This window comes from Panthera uncia, assembly GCF_023721935.1.
Source record: "Panthera uncia isolate 11264 chromosome B2 unlocalized genomic scaffold, Puncia_PCG_1.0 HiC_scaffold_24, whole genome shotgun sequence".
Taxonomy (NCBI): Eukaryota; Metazoa; Chordata; class Mammalia; order Carnivora; family Felidae; genus Panthera; species Panthera uncia.
The window spans coordinates 110,171,831-110,190,456 of NW_026057580.1; the positions used below are offsets into that span (position 1 = coordinate 110,171,831).

Consider the following 18,626-nt stretch of genomic DNA (forward strand, 5'->3'; position numbering starts at 1 on the left):
CCCCGCCCCCTCGGCCCAGCTCGCGCCCCGCCCACAAGAGCGTCGCTGACCGATGACGTAGCCGGCACAGACGCTGCAAGGCGGAGTTACTGCTGGATCTGTGGGTAGAGGTGCGTGGTGTCAGTTCTTCCAGCGAGAAGGCAAAGTGGGGTGCGTAGAAAATCGTGGGTTTCCAAGGAAGGGAGGGGGAGAAGAGACTCAGAAGCCGGTCCTGCAAGTGCTGGGATACCGGGCCCTGTTTCGCACCCCCTCGGGGCGCTTCCTGAAGAGGCCTGGAGGCTGTCCCGCTGTAATTGAGCCGTGGAATTCAATAGGGGAGGTAATGGCTCGCATCCCGTGTGAGAAGTTTAAGGATTAAGTTCGCATCTGCCGCGTGGGATTTTTTTCTTTCCTCCTAGGGCAGATCCTTGGGAAACTGAGTTAGTTGGTAAAGGAACACATGATCTGGTGACCTGGCTTCTCCCTTTTTCTTTCTTTTTCTTCTTCTTCTCCCCCCTTTTTCTTTCTTTCTTTTTTTTTTCTTTTTCTTCTCCCCCCTTTTTCTTTCTTCTTCTTCTTCTCCCCCCTTTTTCTTTCTTTCTTTCTTTTTCTTCTTCTTCTTCTTCTTTTTTTTTTTTTTTACCCGGGAGCTTTAGCTCTGTCCCTTTGCTCTAGCTCTTCTGTGAAAAGAGATGGTCGGCCTCACCATCCCTTTCAGAGCTACCATTCTGTGATTCCTGCTTCCCAGGATCGTATCTTTTATCATTAGCCCAGGTGGGAATAGAAATCTTGTGACTCATGTTCTAAACCTGGTTTGGGTACGCGGGCGTACTTAGGTGGCTTGCTTTCTTTTGGGTCGACTCGGGTAGCATTTGCAAGAAGCATTAATGTTCCAATAGGCTCATTTTAATTTTGTTAAAAATCAGAATAACTGTATGTCTTGTTAACGTTAGCCCTATGTTTTTCATAGACTTAACTCTTTGACATTAAACATTTTGTCTCATTTCAGAGGCAAATCTCCAAAGTATATTCAAGTCGGTGCTTTTGAATTTATTGTCACCTTATCTCTTTTATTAGCATTTTAAAGGTCATCACCTTCTGACTTTGAAAAGATGGTCAACGTCTTGAAAGGAGTGCTGATAGAATGGTTAGTAGTTTTGATACTTAATGAAATTTAAATCTCCGTGTTGAATCTTGATGTATGTATACCTCCTCTAAAATCCATGTTTTTGTTTTAAGATCCAAACGAATCAAGTCTTTCAACTTTCTTAACTTCATTTTTCTTATATAACAAGTGGAACAGATTTTGTTGGTATATTTCTTTCCTGTGCCAGATTTCAGTGTCTCTGGCCAGTGGCGTAAGTGGCATTATTTCCAACACGTTTTGGTCAGGGGAAGTGTATTTTTTTTTAATGTTTATTTTTGAGAGAGACAGACACAGAGCGCAAGTGGGGAAGGGGCAGAAAGAGGGAGACACAGAATCCTAAGCAGGCTCCAGGCTTTGAGCTGTCAGCATAGAGCCCTATGTGGGGCTCCAACCCAAGAACTGTGCGATCATGGCCTGAGCCAAAGTCAGCCGCTTAACTGAGCCAGCCAGGTGCCTCCAGGGAAGGTGTATTTTTTAGATCAACACTCTTTGGAGGAACAGTACTTGCATTGTCATCCCACCCTCAGGGATTGACTAGAATTTAGGGTCTGCCTGAGTCTTCACCATCATGAACTATGGTCTTGAAAGAGTAAGAAAGTCAAGAGTCAATTGAAGGTTTCTTAAACGAGGCACGCGTTCCAAAGAAGAAACTAGAAACCTTAATGAGCGGCATTGAATTTCAAAGCAGGCTATCTAGGGCCAAGTACCACAGCCTGAAGACCTCTACTACGGGACCAGTTCTTGCTCTGTCTCCACTTGTTTGTGATGTTAAGGCTGGGGGAGGAGCAAAGCCAAACCCTAGGATACTTTCGGCATCAAAGCAGCTTTGTCCTATAGAAATACAACGTGAGCCACACACGTTGTCTTAAATTTTCTGTTAGCCACGGTAAGAGTTAATTGAAACAGGTGAAATTAATACATTTCATTTAACCCAGTGTATCCAAACTATTTTAACGTGTCCTAAATCGTCAAAGTTGATAAAGATTTCAAAATCGTGTTAGGTCTTTTTTCATACGGCAGTGTGTAGTTTACTTTCTGCAGCCCAAATCACAGGCTGGCCACGTTTCAAGTGCTCAGTGGTGAGCAGTGCCGGTTGATTTAATGTTTGGAATAAAGGAAACAAAACAAGGGTAGAAGAAAAGAGCCAGTGACGTGGGAGGGAAGCTAAGAGGGGATGTTTAATGAAGGTGAGTGGGCCTGAGAGAGAGAATAAGGTGAAGACACTGGAAGTCAGTGATTTTTCTCGTATCTTCTTTTTTTAATTTAATCTATTTACTTGAGAGCATGCGCACACCAGTGGGGGAGAGGCTGAGGGAGAGAGTGATAAAGACTCTTAAGCAGGCTCTACACTGAGCGGGGAGCCCTACTTGGGGTTCTGTCTCAGGACTGTGAGATCATAACATGAACCTAAATCAAGAGTCAGACCCTTAATTGACTGAGCCACCCAGGCAACGTTTTTTTGTTTGTTTTGTTTTAAGATGAGAGCTGTTTTAGTGGAAATGTGAGATAGATGCCAGATTGGAGTACTTTGAAAAGGGAAAGGAAGATGAGGAAGTGGAGAATCTTCAGAGAAGTTTTGCTGTAATAATAAGCAAAGGAATGGAGAACTGGATTGAAAGCTGAAGAGGGATATGGTAAGGGAATCTGGTTCTTGTTATTTTGGTTTTAATGGAGAGAATACAATTTATGTTGATGAGAACAAACTACTCACAGAGGAGAGGTGTTCACTGGGGAAAGCAAGGGGACAGGATCTGGGTCCCATAAGTTCTAAACACAAAGTGCTGTTTTCTTTTGGAAAATACTTTTAAGCTAGTTTTTTTGTATTGTATTTTTCTTAAGACTTTGTCATAATTGGGGCACCTGGCTGGCTCAGTTGGTTAAGCGTCTGACTGCAGCTCAGGTCATGGTCTCACATTCATGGGTTTGAGCCCCACATCAAGCTCCGTGCTGTTTGAGCCTGCTTAGGATTCTCTCACTCTTTCTCCCTCTGCCCCTCCCCCACTGTGCGCTCCCATCACTCTCTCTCTCAAAATAAATAAATTTTTAAAAATTTTCTTCGTAATTATAGAAACATTCTCCTGGTTGGTCTTTCAATGCTACTGTTTTTTTAACACAGAGGATACGGTGTCTAAATGTGGTGTCTGTCCAGTCAGATGGGAGCCCCCACATGTGGGGCGACGACCGAGTGGAAGCCAATGGCGCAGGGGATGGAAATTCACCCAAGACAGAGCAAAGGAGATACAAGTTTATGGAATACACTGCACAGGAGCAGCAAGCAGAGAGAGTGAAGGCTGTTTTTAAAGGAGGAAGATGAGGAGGTGTGGGGATGGGAACGGAAGGAATTCTCTCTCCCCTTTTTGGTAACTATGCCTGGTTGTAAGTAGCCCATTGGTCAGTTAGGGCCTCTGGATATTTTGAGGTGGATCTCCTGACGGGCCTGTTTGTATTCAGATGGTCTCTGTGAGCCCTTTCCACATTCCATCTCTCAGGCCTATTTGCCTAAAAGCATCGTCCGCAGAGTCATACGGCATACACATACATACAGTGTCAGCTGTCCGCTTTTCCCCTTTTGTTTCTTCCAATTTTAAGTTTGATCTTCACCCCTGGATTTGATAAATCTTAACTTCTCTCTTGTCGGATTTTTGTATTTTAGTTTTTGTTGATGTGTAAAGTTTCATTTATCTAGAATTTATTGGGAGGAAGGGCATGTTAGGCAAAGATTTGAATTTGCCTTTTTTTTTTTTTTTAGCTGAACATGTGTTTCACACCATTCATTCCCTTCTCTAATGATACGTCTTTTATCACATTGTTTCACTCTCCCTGCTACTTTTCCTTAATCCTGTCCCACATCCCTTCTTTTCTTTGTCATTGCTGCCTATTCAAGAATAATCTCAGGAGGCGCCTGGGTGCCTTAGTCAAGTTAAGCATCTGACTTTGGCTTGGGTCATGATCTCCTGGTGGTTCGTGAGTTAGAGCCCCGCGTTGGGCTCCCTTCTGTCATCACGGAACCCACTTCAGATCCTCGTTCTCCCTTTCTCTCTGCCCCTCCCCCACTCAGCAAGCTCTTCTCTCTCTCCCTCTCTCAAAAATAAGTATTAAAAAATTAAGAAAGAATACCTCAGAATAATTTAGTCTGTTTCCAAAATAATCCTTTTGGCCTGATGGTTAAGATTGTGTTAGATCTATATTTTAATTTGAAAAAATATGGCTGGACTGCATTTTAAAGAGCAGAATCCTGGGAGGCTCATTAAAATCTCAGTGGTAGGCTTTCACTGTAGCCTTGAGGACCTAGTATAAATTTGTAAGAGGACCTGAGGTGTTAGTTTTCTTTCCTGTTGGCTGAGCTCTCTGCCCAGTTTGCTGTCATGGAACCAAGCCTCAATTCTACGTAGGCTCTAATGGCCCCTCTATCACTCTGCTCTTCTGTGTAATCCCCAGACTAACAGCAACAGCATCATCTGGAACTTGTTAGAAATGCAAAGTCTCAGACCTCGCTCCAAGTCTCCTAAATCAGAATTGTGCATGCAAAGATACTTGTTAAAAGGCATTTAAAGTTTGGGAAGAGAAGCACTTAACTGGCCTAAGTCTGATAATGAGTTTTCCTATGGAGAATCGTTTTGCACCTAAACTAGTAAAGTTTTATTTTGCCGATGGACACTGTCCTTGCAAAACTTGAATTTTTTCCTTTAAGGTGAATTCCAAAGTGTAGCCTGCACAATTTTCCAAGAGGGTTACTGTCTTCCCAAAGATAGAAATCTTCCAAAAAGACTCCAGGCTTAAGAAATAATAGGTTTATAAAGGGCATGGTCAGGGCTGTTGGGAACTCCACAATCAGGTGTCCATGCTGGGACAGTAACTGGAAAAGTCCTTCAGTTTCCCTCATGTCTGTATTTGATGCCAAAAAGAAGATTCTTAGTAATATAGTATAAGTCTGTTTACTTCATAATACCCATGGATTGTGTGGGGCCTATAGGTGTGTGGAGTACAGAATCTCATAGGTCTAGAGTTCATAGGCAAACCACTCAAGAATTTCTTAAAACCACTTTCATTGTTGCAGTGATTCTTTCCAAATTCCAGCCACATCACCATACGTGGTCGTCTATAATGGCATGGATAGCGCTGTTCCACACATTCTGTTCAGGCAGCCGGCAAAATACTTCTCGGCCATGTAGGGCCTCATTCAAGAAGGGAGTCTTAATTTGACACCTGTCTTAGAATGGCTGAACTTCGTACCCCATTTAAATTTCACCTCTGTCAGTTCCTTTCACCTGATTTGGAGTCTTTAATAAATGAAGCAAATAAGTCAGATTATGGTGGTGGCCATTAGGCCCAACTCTATGAATTGAAAAATCAAGGTACTAGGATATAAGAAGATTCTTTCCTCACAAAGTTTATCAACTGCCAAAATCTAAAGCTAAATTGAAATTTTTTGTTGATAAATTTGTGTTTTTATGTATCAATGAGGTTGGTGAAAACTTCCTCTTTGTTGGGGTCCACCACTGTCAACTGCCAGCCTCACACTAAGCATTTCCCAAATCTAGCCAACCACAGCAGTACTGAAGCAAGCAGCCTGTGTCCAACAAATGGCCTTGTCCAGATGCGGGTGCCAGAGCAGACCTCTGGGGCGACCGTTATCTTGGTTACTTGGTGCGGCAAGTGCTTCGGCAAGATGATTTGTTATAAAGGTGCAATTCCCAACTAGCTTACAGCACAATAGCAAAGAATCTGAAGAAATAGTATTTATTAGATTTACGGGTTCGGCTTCTAAACCTATACTGTTAGGAGAAGCAATTAAGAACAAAAGCAAGGGGCGCCTGGGTGGCTCAGTCAGTTAAGCGTCCAGTTCTCAGTTTTGGCTCAGGTCATGTTCTCACGGTTTTGTGAATTTGAGCCCTGTGCCGGGCTCTGTGCTGACAGTGCAGAGTCTGCTTGGGATTCTCTCTCTCTCTCTCTCTCTCTCTCTCTCTCTCTCTCTCTCTCTCTCTTTCTCTCTGCACCCCTCCCCACTCACATTGTCTCCGTCTCAAAATAAATAAACTTTAAAAAAGAACTAAGACAAAACTAGTCTTACCATTGTTCTGTTCTTTCGCAGCATTTATATATTTCTTGTGACCCTTTGCTTCTTAGAAGGGCCATATTCACAGAAGTTTCTTGGCTACCCAGAAGAGTGCCTAAACTATACATGGGCGATGCTTAGTAAATATTTGTGTACTGAATGAATTTTGTTAACATAATTGAGCCAAGGAATGTAATCTCAGCCTAAATCCCAGGGTATTAATGTTCCTTTAGAGCTTCTCTATTAGCACAGTGATAATAGTGGAGATAAGAACAGGTTCTGATAACTTGGATTCAAGTTTCAGTACAAAAAAGCTTTGTGCACCAGACCTCTTTTTTTGGCAAGTTACATCAAATAGCTTTTAAATGAAGTGAATGTTGGCTTCCAGTCTTAGTTTTTAAAAAGCAGCTCTCACCGAGCTAACGATATGGGTGATAGAAGCACAGTCTTTAAAAAGACCTAATACGGAAAGCAATTTGTGATAGGTTTTGGAGCATTGATATGCTTTACCACAGTAATTCCCCTTCCAGAAGTTTATCCTAAGGAAGTGACCAGAACTGCAGATAAAAACGTAGGTGACTGAATGTGCTCATACAACATGACGCCTTGAGGATGGAGCTAGCGAGTGTAATGTTAAGTGACATAAGTCCGAAAAAGACAAATGCCATGTGATTTCACTCCCATGTGAAATTTAAGGAAACAAATGAGCAAAAGGAAAAAGACACAATCAAGAAATAGACTCTTAATTATAAAGAATGGATGGTGATGGGCGTTAAGGAATGCTCTTGTGATGGGCACCAGGTGTCGAGTAGAAGTGTTGAATCACTGTATTATACACCCGAAACTAATAGTATACTGCATTAACTGGAATTGAAAACTTAAAACATTGTGACTTTTTTCCTAATCAGATAATGTAGCTATTAAAATACTTGCAAACATTTCAAGTGATCTGGGATGATATTGTGTGATACAGTGTTAAATAAAAAGGGCTGAATGCCTTCATGATGTAACACTGAACATTTACTGGTACCGTACTAAGCACTTGGTAATATTCTATTCGTTCTCACAACAACCCTATGAGATATAGGTATTATTATCCCCATTTTATAGATGCAGAAATTGAGCACAGAGAAATAAATTGCTCAGGGTTACACAGCTGCTAAGATTGGATTTTAAACCACAGTATTCTGGCTTCAGAACCCACGCAAATAAGCCTTATGTAATCTGTCTTTCTAACACAGAACTAAGCATTGTGTTGTGTTAAGGTCTGTAAAAGGACTTGTGCATGTGCAGTCTTAGAATAATATATGTATTCACGGGATAATAATAGAACAACATTTTTGTACAAGCAAATCCTTTAATGGGGATAGAAGGGGGTCATTTGAACCTTTCTACCTATATCCTTTCACACACCCAGAAACTCTTGGCATTGTAATTGCTCTTCATTTGAGTATCTACCGTGAGCAAAGTGTTTTAGGTATAGTCTCTAATCCAGCAACCCTGCAACATAAGTGGCACTGTCTCCATCTTATTACCTAGGACCCTAAGACATGGAGAGGGTTAGTGATTTTATAGATCATACATATTTTGTTTGACTGAGGTGGGGATTGGGCTTTGGCTGAGCCCAGTTGTTTTCTTTAGTGTCTTGCGTCTTTTTAACAATAAACCTCTTGTGTGTCCTATTGGAGACTTGGGACAGTCGTTCTGGTTGATGTAATGACTCCTGTGGTGGCCCTTTCTTTCTCTTAAGACCCTACTCATTGTAAGTATAAGATTTTTAAGGAATTCTACCTTGTAGCTAATTATTATCAGGAAGGATTGTTTACCATTGACTGAGCCAATCTTAGTATTCTGATGGTATGGGCAGTGCTGACAATTTTGTGCAGGTGACCCGTGATTCTGTGATCTGTCGTATAGCTAACTACATCATCCTAGGAGAGACTTCGCAGTACTTTTTAGAATCACGTTTTATACTCAGGTTATGTAGGAAGGGGTTGATTGACATCTGCCCGTCACATCTCCAGGGCGGAGATACATTTTTTTCTTGCTCACTAGCCCTGACCCCAGTTTTTTATTTTTTTTAACTTTTTTTTTTTTTAATGTTTATTTATTTTTGAGAGAGACAGCATGAGCGAAGGAGGGGAAGAGAAAGAAGGAGACACAGAATCCGAAGCAGGTTCCAGGCTCTGAGCTGTCAGCACAGAGTCCGATGCGGGGCTTGAACCCACAAACTGCGAAATCCTGACCTGGGCCAAAGTCGTACGCTAACCGACTGTGCTACCCAGGCCCCCCGATCCCAGTTTTTTAACTGAGTATGTCTATGGGCACTTGGGGTTTTTTTTGCTTTGTTCTTACCAGCAGACTCTCCCATAGATTCTCTTCATGAGAAAGTGGAATAAATAACCCTGTATTCAGGCAAGATATTCCAGTCCCTCAGTGTTTCGTAACAAAGATCCCCTAAGCTTTGAGTGTCCTTTTGAATCATTACAAATTATATTTTTTAGGTACATGTTTGAGAATTCAGTCTGAAATTGACAGCTTTCTGTTTCCTTTCAAAAAGTTTAATTGAGGCAATTAATAACAGAAATAGTCATTTCAGTATCTCACTGACCAGTGACTATCTCATTTGTCAGTTAGCAGTGTTTCCCCAGGTATGGGGACTGCCACTGGTGTTCAAGATGATTTGTAGTGGAACACAAAAGGGAGGGGGGAGAACACAAAAATAGTTTGTATATGACCAGTTTAATTTAGTTGAGGGAAAAAAAACACATCAGGATGACTGATGATTCATACCAGATCAAGTTAGGCTTAAAAGTTGATTTAGGGGCGCCTGGGTGGCTCAGTCAGTTAAGCGTCTGACTTCGGTCCAGGTCATGATCTCACTGTCCATGAGTTCAAGCCCCACGTCAGGCTTGTGCTGACAGCCCTGAGCCTGGAACCTGCTTCAAATTCTGTGTCTCCTTCTCTCTCTGCCCCTCCCCCGCTTGTGCTCTGTCTCTATTCCTCAAAAATAAATAAATGTTTAAAAAAAATTTTTTTTAAGTTGCTGTAAAAGCAATTTAGAGAAAAAATAATATGTAATGCAGGTGTTACAAGATCTGGCTAAAATACCAGGGATGGTATGCAAATGGCAAAAATTTTGAAAACACCAGCGTGCTGAATCAGAGCACAGACGTGAGCTCCCCTGACACTTCTTAGTTTCAGTTGTTTGGGGTTCACTTCGTTGAAATAATGTAAATTTATTTCATCTAGAAAATTTCTGGGGATCTATTAGTCTTTATAACCACTTAACCTTTGCTATCTCTAAAACCTCTCAGAGCAGCCAATTACTAGAATAAATTGGTGTCCTCTGTGAATGTGCTGGGCTCAGACAGTAACAAGGTAATCTATCACATTTGGACCCGAAATCTATTTTAAATTGTTCTGTGTGAAGAATATCCTTCAAAGAAGCCTCTGAATGATTTTAATTGAAAGTACTGAGATCTGTGGCAACTGGGTGGCTCAGTCGGTTGAGTGTCTGACTCAGCGTAGGCTCCTGATCTCTTGGTCATGAGTTTGAGCCCCGTGTCAGGCTCCAAGCTGGATGTCAAGCCTGCTTAGGGGTCTGTCTCTCCCTCCAATGCCTCTCTCAAAAAGAAAGAGAATACTGAGATTCTTGTGGGACCTGAGGGTAAAATGGGCACCAGGGCCTCCATGTGAGAGATGAGAGTGAGTCTTCCTGTCCCCTGATGGCAGAGGGAGAAGGGAGAGACGGGAAATGGCCCAGCTGCAGAACACTAAAGCCGATTATTTCTGTCTGTCCCTCACCCCCATCTGTTAAGTGAGTCCTCTTGTATTCCCCACTCCCCTTTTATTTGTATGGGCAAGGAAACGTTTAGGGAAACAACACAGTTTTTAAAAACAATGGCGTTAGAGACACTGAAGCTTTGATTTCCCTGTTCTGTAGACCTCCTCGATTCCATTTCTGTAATTGCAACTGAAAGAACCCTGTTAAACCTGCTTGTTACTCCCTGCCGCCCCTCCTCCCCTTCTTTCTAGAATTGCTTTTTTTGTGTTTATTTTTATTTGAGAGACAGAGCATGAGCAGGGGAGGGGCAGAGAGAGGGAGACACAGAATCCGAAGTGGGCTCCAGGCCCTGCGTTGTCAGCACAGAGCCGGACATGGGGCTCAAACCCATGAACCATAAGATCTTGACCTGAGCCGAAGTCAGACAGATACTCAACCGACTGAGCCACCAGCGCCCTAGAGTTGCTCTTTAAGCCCTTTTTAACTTTGTTTCACAGCCTTTTTGTCAATCATTGGTAATTTGTCTACCTCAGTGAGGTTTTTCAACGTACAACATATTAACTGGTTTACAAAAATTTCTTATTCTGTGTAATTGCCAAAATTAGGGAATTCCTGGAAATGTGCAGTTTATCTGTATCTGCTTAAATCCGTGACTATAACATTACCTTTCTAGAAGACCCCGCTCTGATGCATCCACATCTGCCTGTTGTTGGCCTTCAGTCTCATGTCTCTACCTGCCCTGAGACTCTCATTCTCATACTCTTTAGCCTTACTTTTCCTGTTTTCAGTCACCCAGAAAGCCACAGATTTCCAGGCCACCCCTTGGACACTTTGACACTCGATACCTGCAGCAGAAAAAGTCATCTGCTTTTTCCCACCTCCACCCCTCTGAGCCCTAGCCCGGCAGGACCCCCTGTATCTTCCACCCCTCGGAACTCTTCCTTCTCCCAGCCCCCTTTTTCTGTCTCACTGGGAGCACGAGCTTTCTCCTGAGCACACTTCTCCCACAACCCTCCCAAGCATTGCCTCCTCTGTGGTACCTCATGTACCATTGGGGCCAGGAAACTGGATAGGTATCTGCCTTACTCCTCCTTGCCACTTCAGACATGGTGACTTGTCTTCATAGAAACCCACAGCTCTCACCATCAGAGGACCCTGCTCACTAACCCTCCCCTTTCCCTTCAAGGCTTTTCGGTGAAGGCTGTCACTCTTGAGTAGCTCTCCTCTGCGCATTTTGGTAATTTCAGCATCCACGTGGATCGTCCCCTCAATACCCTGACTTCTCAGTCTCCTGACCTCCTCTTCCCAAGCCTGTCCTCCACCCTGTCCCAGCCTTTCCCGCTGCTGTGGGCGGCCCTCATCTGTCCCTGCCAGTATTGCCCTCCCTTCACTCTCTCCACTTCGGGCGTCTCCCTGACCTCCACCCCTTCTTGCCCATTCACTCCCTCTAATGCCCTCGCTCTAATTTCTTCAGCTCTGCCAGGCCTGCGGTCTGTTGATCTCCCGCCTTCCCCTGACCTTCCCAGCAGCACCCCACGTCCTCCTCAGCCCACTGAGGGCTGAGGCTCCACGGTTCCAGGCCGCATTGGTTCGTTCAATTAAAGACCGTCAGCTCCCTTGCCTCTCTCTCACACTAACCAGATGTGATTCTGTCCCACTCTGCACCTGCTCTGAACCTTTACCTCCACGGCTTTAAATTCACGACTCCTAAACTCATGTGGACCCTTAATGCTAGCCAGCAAACCCCTGTTTCTTAGTCTTTTTACTGTCCCCCTCTTAATACAGCTGTTCTACTTCAAATTCAAGATTTTGGTAGTTGTATTTTTTTTATTTTTTTTTATGTTTTTATTTTATTTCTGAGAGAGAGTGTGAGCAGGGGAGGGGCAGAGACAGATAGAGACACAGAATCCGAAGCAGGCTCCAGGCTCTGAGCTGTCAGCACAGAGCCCGATGCGGGGCTAGAACCCGTGAACCGTGAGATCATGACCTGATTCAAAGTCAGACACTCAACCAACTGACCCACCCAGGTGCCCCAAGATTTCAGTAGTTTTAAAACTTACTGGGGGGCGCCTGGGTGGCGCAGTCTGTTAAGCGTCCGACTTCAGCCAGGTCACGATCTCGCGGTCCGTGAGTTCGAGCCCCGCGTCAGGCTCTGGGCTGATGGCTCAGAGCCTGGAGCCTGTTTCCGATTCTGTGTCTCCCTCTCTCTCTGACCCTCCCCCGTTCATGCTGTCTCTCTCTGTCCCAAAAATAAATAAATAAATAAATAAATAAATAGTTGAAAAAAAAATTAAAAAAAAAAACTTACTGGTATTTTTTGTGCCTCCAAGAAAAATCACTACCAGGTATACTGTATCATGCCATTGATTGCAAGAGTCATCTTGATTTTGGAGATGTTAAAATGTGGGGGGAAATGTACTTCTTAGACTAGACGAATGTGGTATTTCATACCTTCAACTTCTTTACCTCCAAAAACTTTCCTGTTTCACTGCAAAAATACAGGAAAAGCAATCGGGAGAGAAAGTCGGCAAGTCTGTCCCATTGATCTGTGCGCATATACTCTTCCCTTCCCCCCACTGGCTATGATGAAGTATCCATTCTTCTGTCTTAAGCCAGCTTCTCTACTTGGGAACTGGACCCCATCCCTTCTTGCCTATTTCAGGACAGCTTTCCAGCAGCCTTCCTCCTCCTCCTGCTCTAGCAATTTTTCCTTCTCTACTGAATCATTCCCATCAGCATTCTAAACATGTTGTGATACCCACCCACCCCCACCCCCACCCCCGGAAGGAGGTGAGCAAAACCTATTGATTCCCATATCCTTTTCCAGCTGCGGCTCTATTTCCCGCTCTGTGAAAAAGAATTTCTTGGAAGACTTGTCTAAATTCACTTTCTCTGATTTCTGTCCTGTGACTCCACTGAACCTGTTCTTGCCAAGGTCTGGTAGTCAAGTTTCAATCCTTATTTCCTGTACCTGTCTGTTACCAGCACCTATCACGGTGGATCACCTCTTCTCCCCAAATGTCCTTTGTTCACTTACCTTCCAGAACTCAGGGCTTTCTTCCTGCCTCTGCAGTCACTCCTTTCCAGTCTGCTTTGCTGATTTGTCCTTTTCCTGCTAACCTCTTGACGTTGGGGAGTCTGGGGCTTGGTCCATACTCTTTTCTCTGTTGCGATGTTCACTTCCTTGTTGGGGCTTGATGACTGACTTTTGCTCTTCAGTCCAGAGTTTGCTACTGGAATCCAGAATCGTATGCCCACTTTCCTACGCAGTTTTCCGCTTGGGTGCCAACCTATCTCAAGTGCAATGTGCCTCAAACCCACTCTTGATCTTCCCAGCACACCTGTTCTTCCCACTTCCTCATCTCACTAAAAGGCAACTCCATTTTTTTTCATTTGCTCTGACCAAAAATGTTGGGAGTCCCCTTAATTCTTCTCTTCCAAAGTCGGAGTCTAGTCTCGGCAAATTATGTTGGCTTTACGTTCAACGTATGTCTAGAATGCAACCGCTTCTCATCTCCCCGTTACCACTTACTTCCAAACCATTATCATCTCTTGCCTGGGTTACCGCATTCACCTTCTGATCGGTCTCCCTGTTTGCACCCTTGCCTCCACCACTACCACCACCCCAGTCTTTTCTCAACCCCACAGGCTGTATGATCCTTCCTTTTCAAATTTAAGTCAGTTTGGGGCACCCGGGTGGCTCGGTCAGTTGACCTTCTGACTTCGGCTCAGGTCATGATGTTGCGGTTTGTGGGTTTGAGCCCCACGTCGGGCTCTGTGCTGACAGCTCAGATCTGAAGCTTTGTGCTTCGGATTCTGTGTTTCTCACTGTCTCTACTCCTCCCCCACTCAAGTTCTGTCTCTCAAAAATAAACATTAAAAATATTTTAAAAAGTAAAATTTAAGTCTGTTTGGGGGCACCTGGGTAGCCCAGTCAGTCAAGTGTCTGACTCTTGATTTCAGCTCAGGTCATGATCTCATGGTCGTGAGATGGAGCCCTGTGTTGGGCTCTGTGCTGGATGTGGGGCCTGCTTAGGATCCTCTCTCTCCCTCTCCTCCAGTCCTTCCCCACCCACTCATGCATGGACTCGCTCTCTCGTTCCAAAAAATAATAATAAAATTTAAGTCAGTTTGCAAGTTAAATCATGTCTCCCAGTAAAAGCCAGAGTTGCTAAAATCACCTCTGAGGCCCTTTGTGATCTGGCCCAGCTACAGCGAACTTGGTGACCTCATCTCCCACTTCTGTTCCCTTTAGTCACCGCACTCCAGCCTCTGTGGCCTTGCTGTTTCTCTCTGCCTGAGTCACGTGGCTCACTCACTACCTCCTGGTGTTTGTTCAGATGTCACCTGCTCAGTCAGGCCTTCCCTGCCTCCCCTGTTTGAACTTGGGAGTGTCGCAGTTTCATGACTGCCAGTTCTCATCCTGCTTCCCTATTCTGTGCATGTGCGCGCGTGCGTGTGCGTGTGTGTGTATCGTAGCACTACTGGTAAATGTAAGCTCTAGTAACAGGGAGGGTTCTTTTTTTTTTTTTTTTCCTTTTTTTAATTTTTATTTTAAGTAGGCTTCATGCCCATCATGGGGCTTGAACTCATGACACTGAGATCAAGAGTCACGTACACTACCGACTTAGCCAGACAGGCACCCCAACAGGAGAGTGCTGGATTGTTTTTTCAAAATCTGTGTCAGTTTTGGAGCACCTGGGTGGCTCAGTTGGTTAAGCATCCGACTTCTGCTCAGGTCATGACCTTATGGTTCGTGAGTTCGAGCCCCACATCAGACTCTGCACTGGTAGTGTGGAGACTGCTTGGGTCTCGGTCTCTCTCTCTCTCTTTCTCTCTCTCTCTCTCTCTCAAATAAATAAATACACTTTAAAAACTAAAATCTGTGTCAGATCTGATAAGGGCAGACCTATTTATTTATTCACATCATTTTACATTGTAAAATGTTCATAAAATCATTGTAATGGTAAGTTACTAGAAATAATTAAGAAAATCATCTTTTCAGGAAGACTTGGCTTTATTAATAGGTAATACACCATGAACCATACCCATTTAGTGACTGAAATAAATCCTTTACTTTTGTTAGCTTCGCTCACACCTGGTTTGTACTTGAAGGAACTAAAATTTGGTTTTGTTTTCAGGAAACTACACTGACCCTTTTTGAATTAAAGCATCTTTGCAATTGATGTTGCCATTCCTCAATAAACCAAAAGAGTTTGTAAAGTTACATTTTCTCTAAGATTTGAAAATTGTATGCAGCTTGACATTTTTATGTTCAATTTTTGCTAAATACATTGTACATTAGGTCTAAAGGGTGTCCCTTTTGTGTGATTCAGAGCTTTTATGACAGATATGTTTCTGTAAATCCAAGAAATTATATCCCTTTTTCCTTTGTGACTTACTCTATTCATTACAGGGTGAAAACCACAAATAAATAGAATTAAATTTGGATCTCTTTGAGCTCAGTATTCTCTAGGAGATTTTGGTAGGATTTCCCTTAAAGATTCTGAATGATAGTTCAGACTTACAAAGTTTAAAATTTTAAGGAAGAAAAATAATTTGGGCACCTGCTGCAAGCCAGAGCCTATTCTTGGCATTATTCTGTAATTTTCATAACTGCCCTGTAGCCTCATTTTGAGGCTTTGGGAGATTAAATACATGTAATACAAATACATATTGGGAGATTAAATACAAGTAAGTGATAAAGCTGAGACTGAATGCAGCTCTGACTTTTGCAAAGTGACTGTTTGACTGGTTTTGTAAATAAGTTTTTCACTGGCAAGGTAGTGAAAATCCTTTGGCTTCTTAAAAGTCATGGTCATGGGCAAGTAAGGAAATTCATTTTTTCAATCCGTGAAGGGAGCTGTTACTCTTTGGCCCTGTTAACTACCAAGCTTTGAACATTATTTTTCACTTGTCAGTGACAAACTACTCTTTTAAAATCTTATCATCGGTCTCTTTGTCTAAAACTTGAACCAGCAGTTCTAAAATGAAGCTATGTCTACAGATCATTAGTGCTTGAGAGGGAGTGAGGGATTGAGTTAACAGTTTAGAACTTATAAATTTTCCTAAAAATTCTACAAGCCCAATTCTAGTTGTTCCCGTGAAATTTGACAACAGGGCGTCTCATCTTTATGTGTTTTCTCTGCAGTGACCCAGCCATGAAGCAGTTCCTGCTGTACTTGGATGAATCAAATGCCCTAGGAAAGAAGTTCATCATTCAAGACATTGATGACACTCATGTCTTCGTTATAGCAGAGTTGGTTAATGTCCTCCAGGAGCGAGTGGGTGAATTAATGGACCAAAATGCCTTTTCTCTTACTCAGAAGTGAAAATACTCAATATTGACCACTTAGGAATCAAAAGAAACAAATGTGAGACTGTCACCATTCAGTGTCCTATGTGACAGATTAAACTTAGTTGCTTAGATGCATGTTACAGGAAAACCTATGATGTCATTCGTTCAGAAAAAAAGCCCCGAACAGATTTTCCTCTTCTGTTTTTTTTTTAGTACGTGTACCCTAGAATGTAAAAAAAGAAAGAAAAGTTTTAATGCTTGTCTGTGATTTGCCTTTTATTATCCTACATTAAAATATTAATGTAAATGGTTTTCCTACCTTTTTAATACATTAAGAATATGATGGAATATGCTTTTAAATTATTCGTCTAACCTAACTGTTTCACTTGTTCCTGTTAATAATTGTGGGGTTTTGTAGTGTGGGTGTGGTTTGTCCTGTTCTAATTAGAAACTTCACAGATTATTTAGATAAATATGCCACGGTGGGACCTTGGGTAATATTTATGTCTTGCAAATAATGCCTGCATACCGGCCAGCTGTCTTGGTGAAGAAGATGGGGAAGAGAACCATGTAATGTTAATGTGAACTACGCTTTGCATTTCCCTAAAAATACAGCATTTTAAAAGTGCAAAGGGTGAGAGATAACCAAATGAGAAAGGGACCTGTTGCTCTGCAAGCTTTAGTTTTTCCTTGTTCAAGCTTTTTTGGTCACATTTTCCTTTCCCATCATGGCAAGTGTTTTGTTTAAAGACATCAGTTTTATTTGTGCCTTATTTCCTATGAGAATCCCTGTTTAAACTGATTTTAAAAAGAAGGACTATAGGAGAGTACAGCATAAGGAATATAGTCAATAAAATTGTAATAACATTGTATGGTGACAGATGATAACTAGACTTACTATGGCGAGCATTTTGTAATATATGTAACTGTCAATTCAATATGTTATGCACACCTAAAATTCAACAATATCATAGGTCAACTCTACTTCAATTTTAAAGAAGGAACAGAAGTAGGAACAGATAGTCTTGTGGGAAGCGGCATGATTGGGTTAAGATATATCATATATAGTTTTGTGATTGATTGGAGGCAGAAATGATCACACTGATAGGGGCTTTGCTTCCCTTCCTGAAGATAGCGTTAACTAGGATGGGTTCCTGTGATGAGAATTCTCCAAGAGAGAAAAGGACTTTTGTGACACTGTGTAGAACCCTATCGAACGTGGTTCTCTTCTCTCCTATAGTGTGTTTACTCAAAGTACCTGTGTACCATTTTCACTCACCACACAAGCTGGACGTTTCCACTATTTAGTACAGTAGGTCCTCCCTTATCTGCAGTTTTGCTTTTCCACCTTCAACCAAGGCCCAAAAGCAGATGATTCTTCTTCTCACTATCCTCAGAAAGAAGGTCAGTAGTAGCCTAACGCTATGTCACGAAGCCTACGTCATTCACCTCACTTCATCTCATCATGTGGGCATTTTATCATCTCACTCGAGGACCCCACAAGAGGAAAGAGGGTAAGTACAGACAGTACAGTAAGATATTTTGGGGAGAGACCATATTCGCATAACCTTTATTGCAGTTTATTGTTATTGTATTTTATTATTAATTGTTATTAATCTCTTACTGTGCCTAACTTATAAATTAAACATTATCATAGGTATGTACATATAGGAAAAAACACAGTATACATCGGGCTCGGCTGGGCATCCCCTGGGGGTCTTGGGATGTAATTCCCTAGATGAGGGGGGACTACTCTACGTCCATCACGACTCCCACCAATATAGATCAATCCACAGAACATTGATTCTCCTATAACAGTGCAAACAATTTTGTGGCGTTATTGGTACATTTGGTTCTAAAACTTGTTGAGTAGAAAATACATTTCTTTAGAGTTTCCAGCTGTACTGTAATGTTGAATCTTTTATTTCAGGCATATTTAAGTCCTATATCTCGGGCATTTGTCATCTAGTACCTCTTAATAGGAACATGAAACCTTGAGAAAACTTTTCTTAGAATCCCAGTTTAAAAGGTGTGGAACAAATTACATTGGATAGTGATTGCAAAGAGTGTTATGGGAAGGAAAGTTTTTATTTCATTCAAAAGTATTGGGGCAAGTGCTAAATATCTGTCCCTGGACATTGCAGTAAGAAAAAGGGGACATTGTGAACTAGGAACCCTACATGCAGCTGTTTGGTTGACCTGTCCAACTACGAGAGAATAGGAAAGAACCAAGTGACATTTTTCATAAACTCTCCTTGGCATCTGGTTAACCTTATTTGATTTGGCACACTTTAATACTTTTTTTTTCTAATGTTTATTTTTGAGAGCGAGAAAGAGAATGAGCAGGGGTGGGGCAGAG

The 18,626-nt window shown here is 42.4% G+C and overlaps 1 protein-coding gene across 5 annotated transcripts; it reads left to right on the top strand.

Moving 5' to 3' along the window:
* Window positions 1-69: 69 nt before the first annotated feature.
* GTF2H5 (general transcription factor IIH subunit 5) lies at window positions 70-16,574 on the top strand. Of its 5 annotated transcripts, none has more exons than XM_049653157.1 (3): window positions 70-150; window positions 1,057-1,126; window positions 16,121-16,574. In XM_049653157.1, exons 2-3 carry the CDS (start codon window positions 1,092-1,094, stop codon window positions 16,299-16,301), a joined length of 216 nt encoding a protein of 71 aa, XP_049509114.1. In that variant the 5' UTR covers window positions 70-150; window positions 1,057-1,091; the 3' UTR covers window positions 16,302-16,574. The 5 variants fall into 5 exon arrangements, with proteins under 5 accessions (XP_049509114.1, XP_049509116.1, XP_049509115.1 ...); XM_049653159.1 differs by having other exon boundaries at window positions 87-110; XM_049653158.1 differs by having other exon boundaries at window positions 99-319.
* The last annotated feature ends 2,052 nt before the right edge of the window (window positions 16,575-18,626 follow it).

Coding starts and splice junctions, on each gene's coding strand:
- GTF2H5 (XM_049653156.1), top strand. CDS start 3,437: ATGAGGAGGTGTGGGGATGGGAACGGAAGGAATTCTCTCTCCCCTTTT. Junction 3,487..16,120: donor AATTCTCTCTCCCCTTTTTG/GTAACTATGCCT, acceptor TTTTCTCTGCAG/TGACCCAGCCATGAAGCAGT.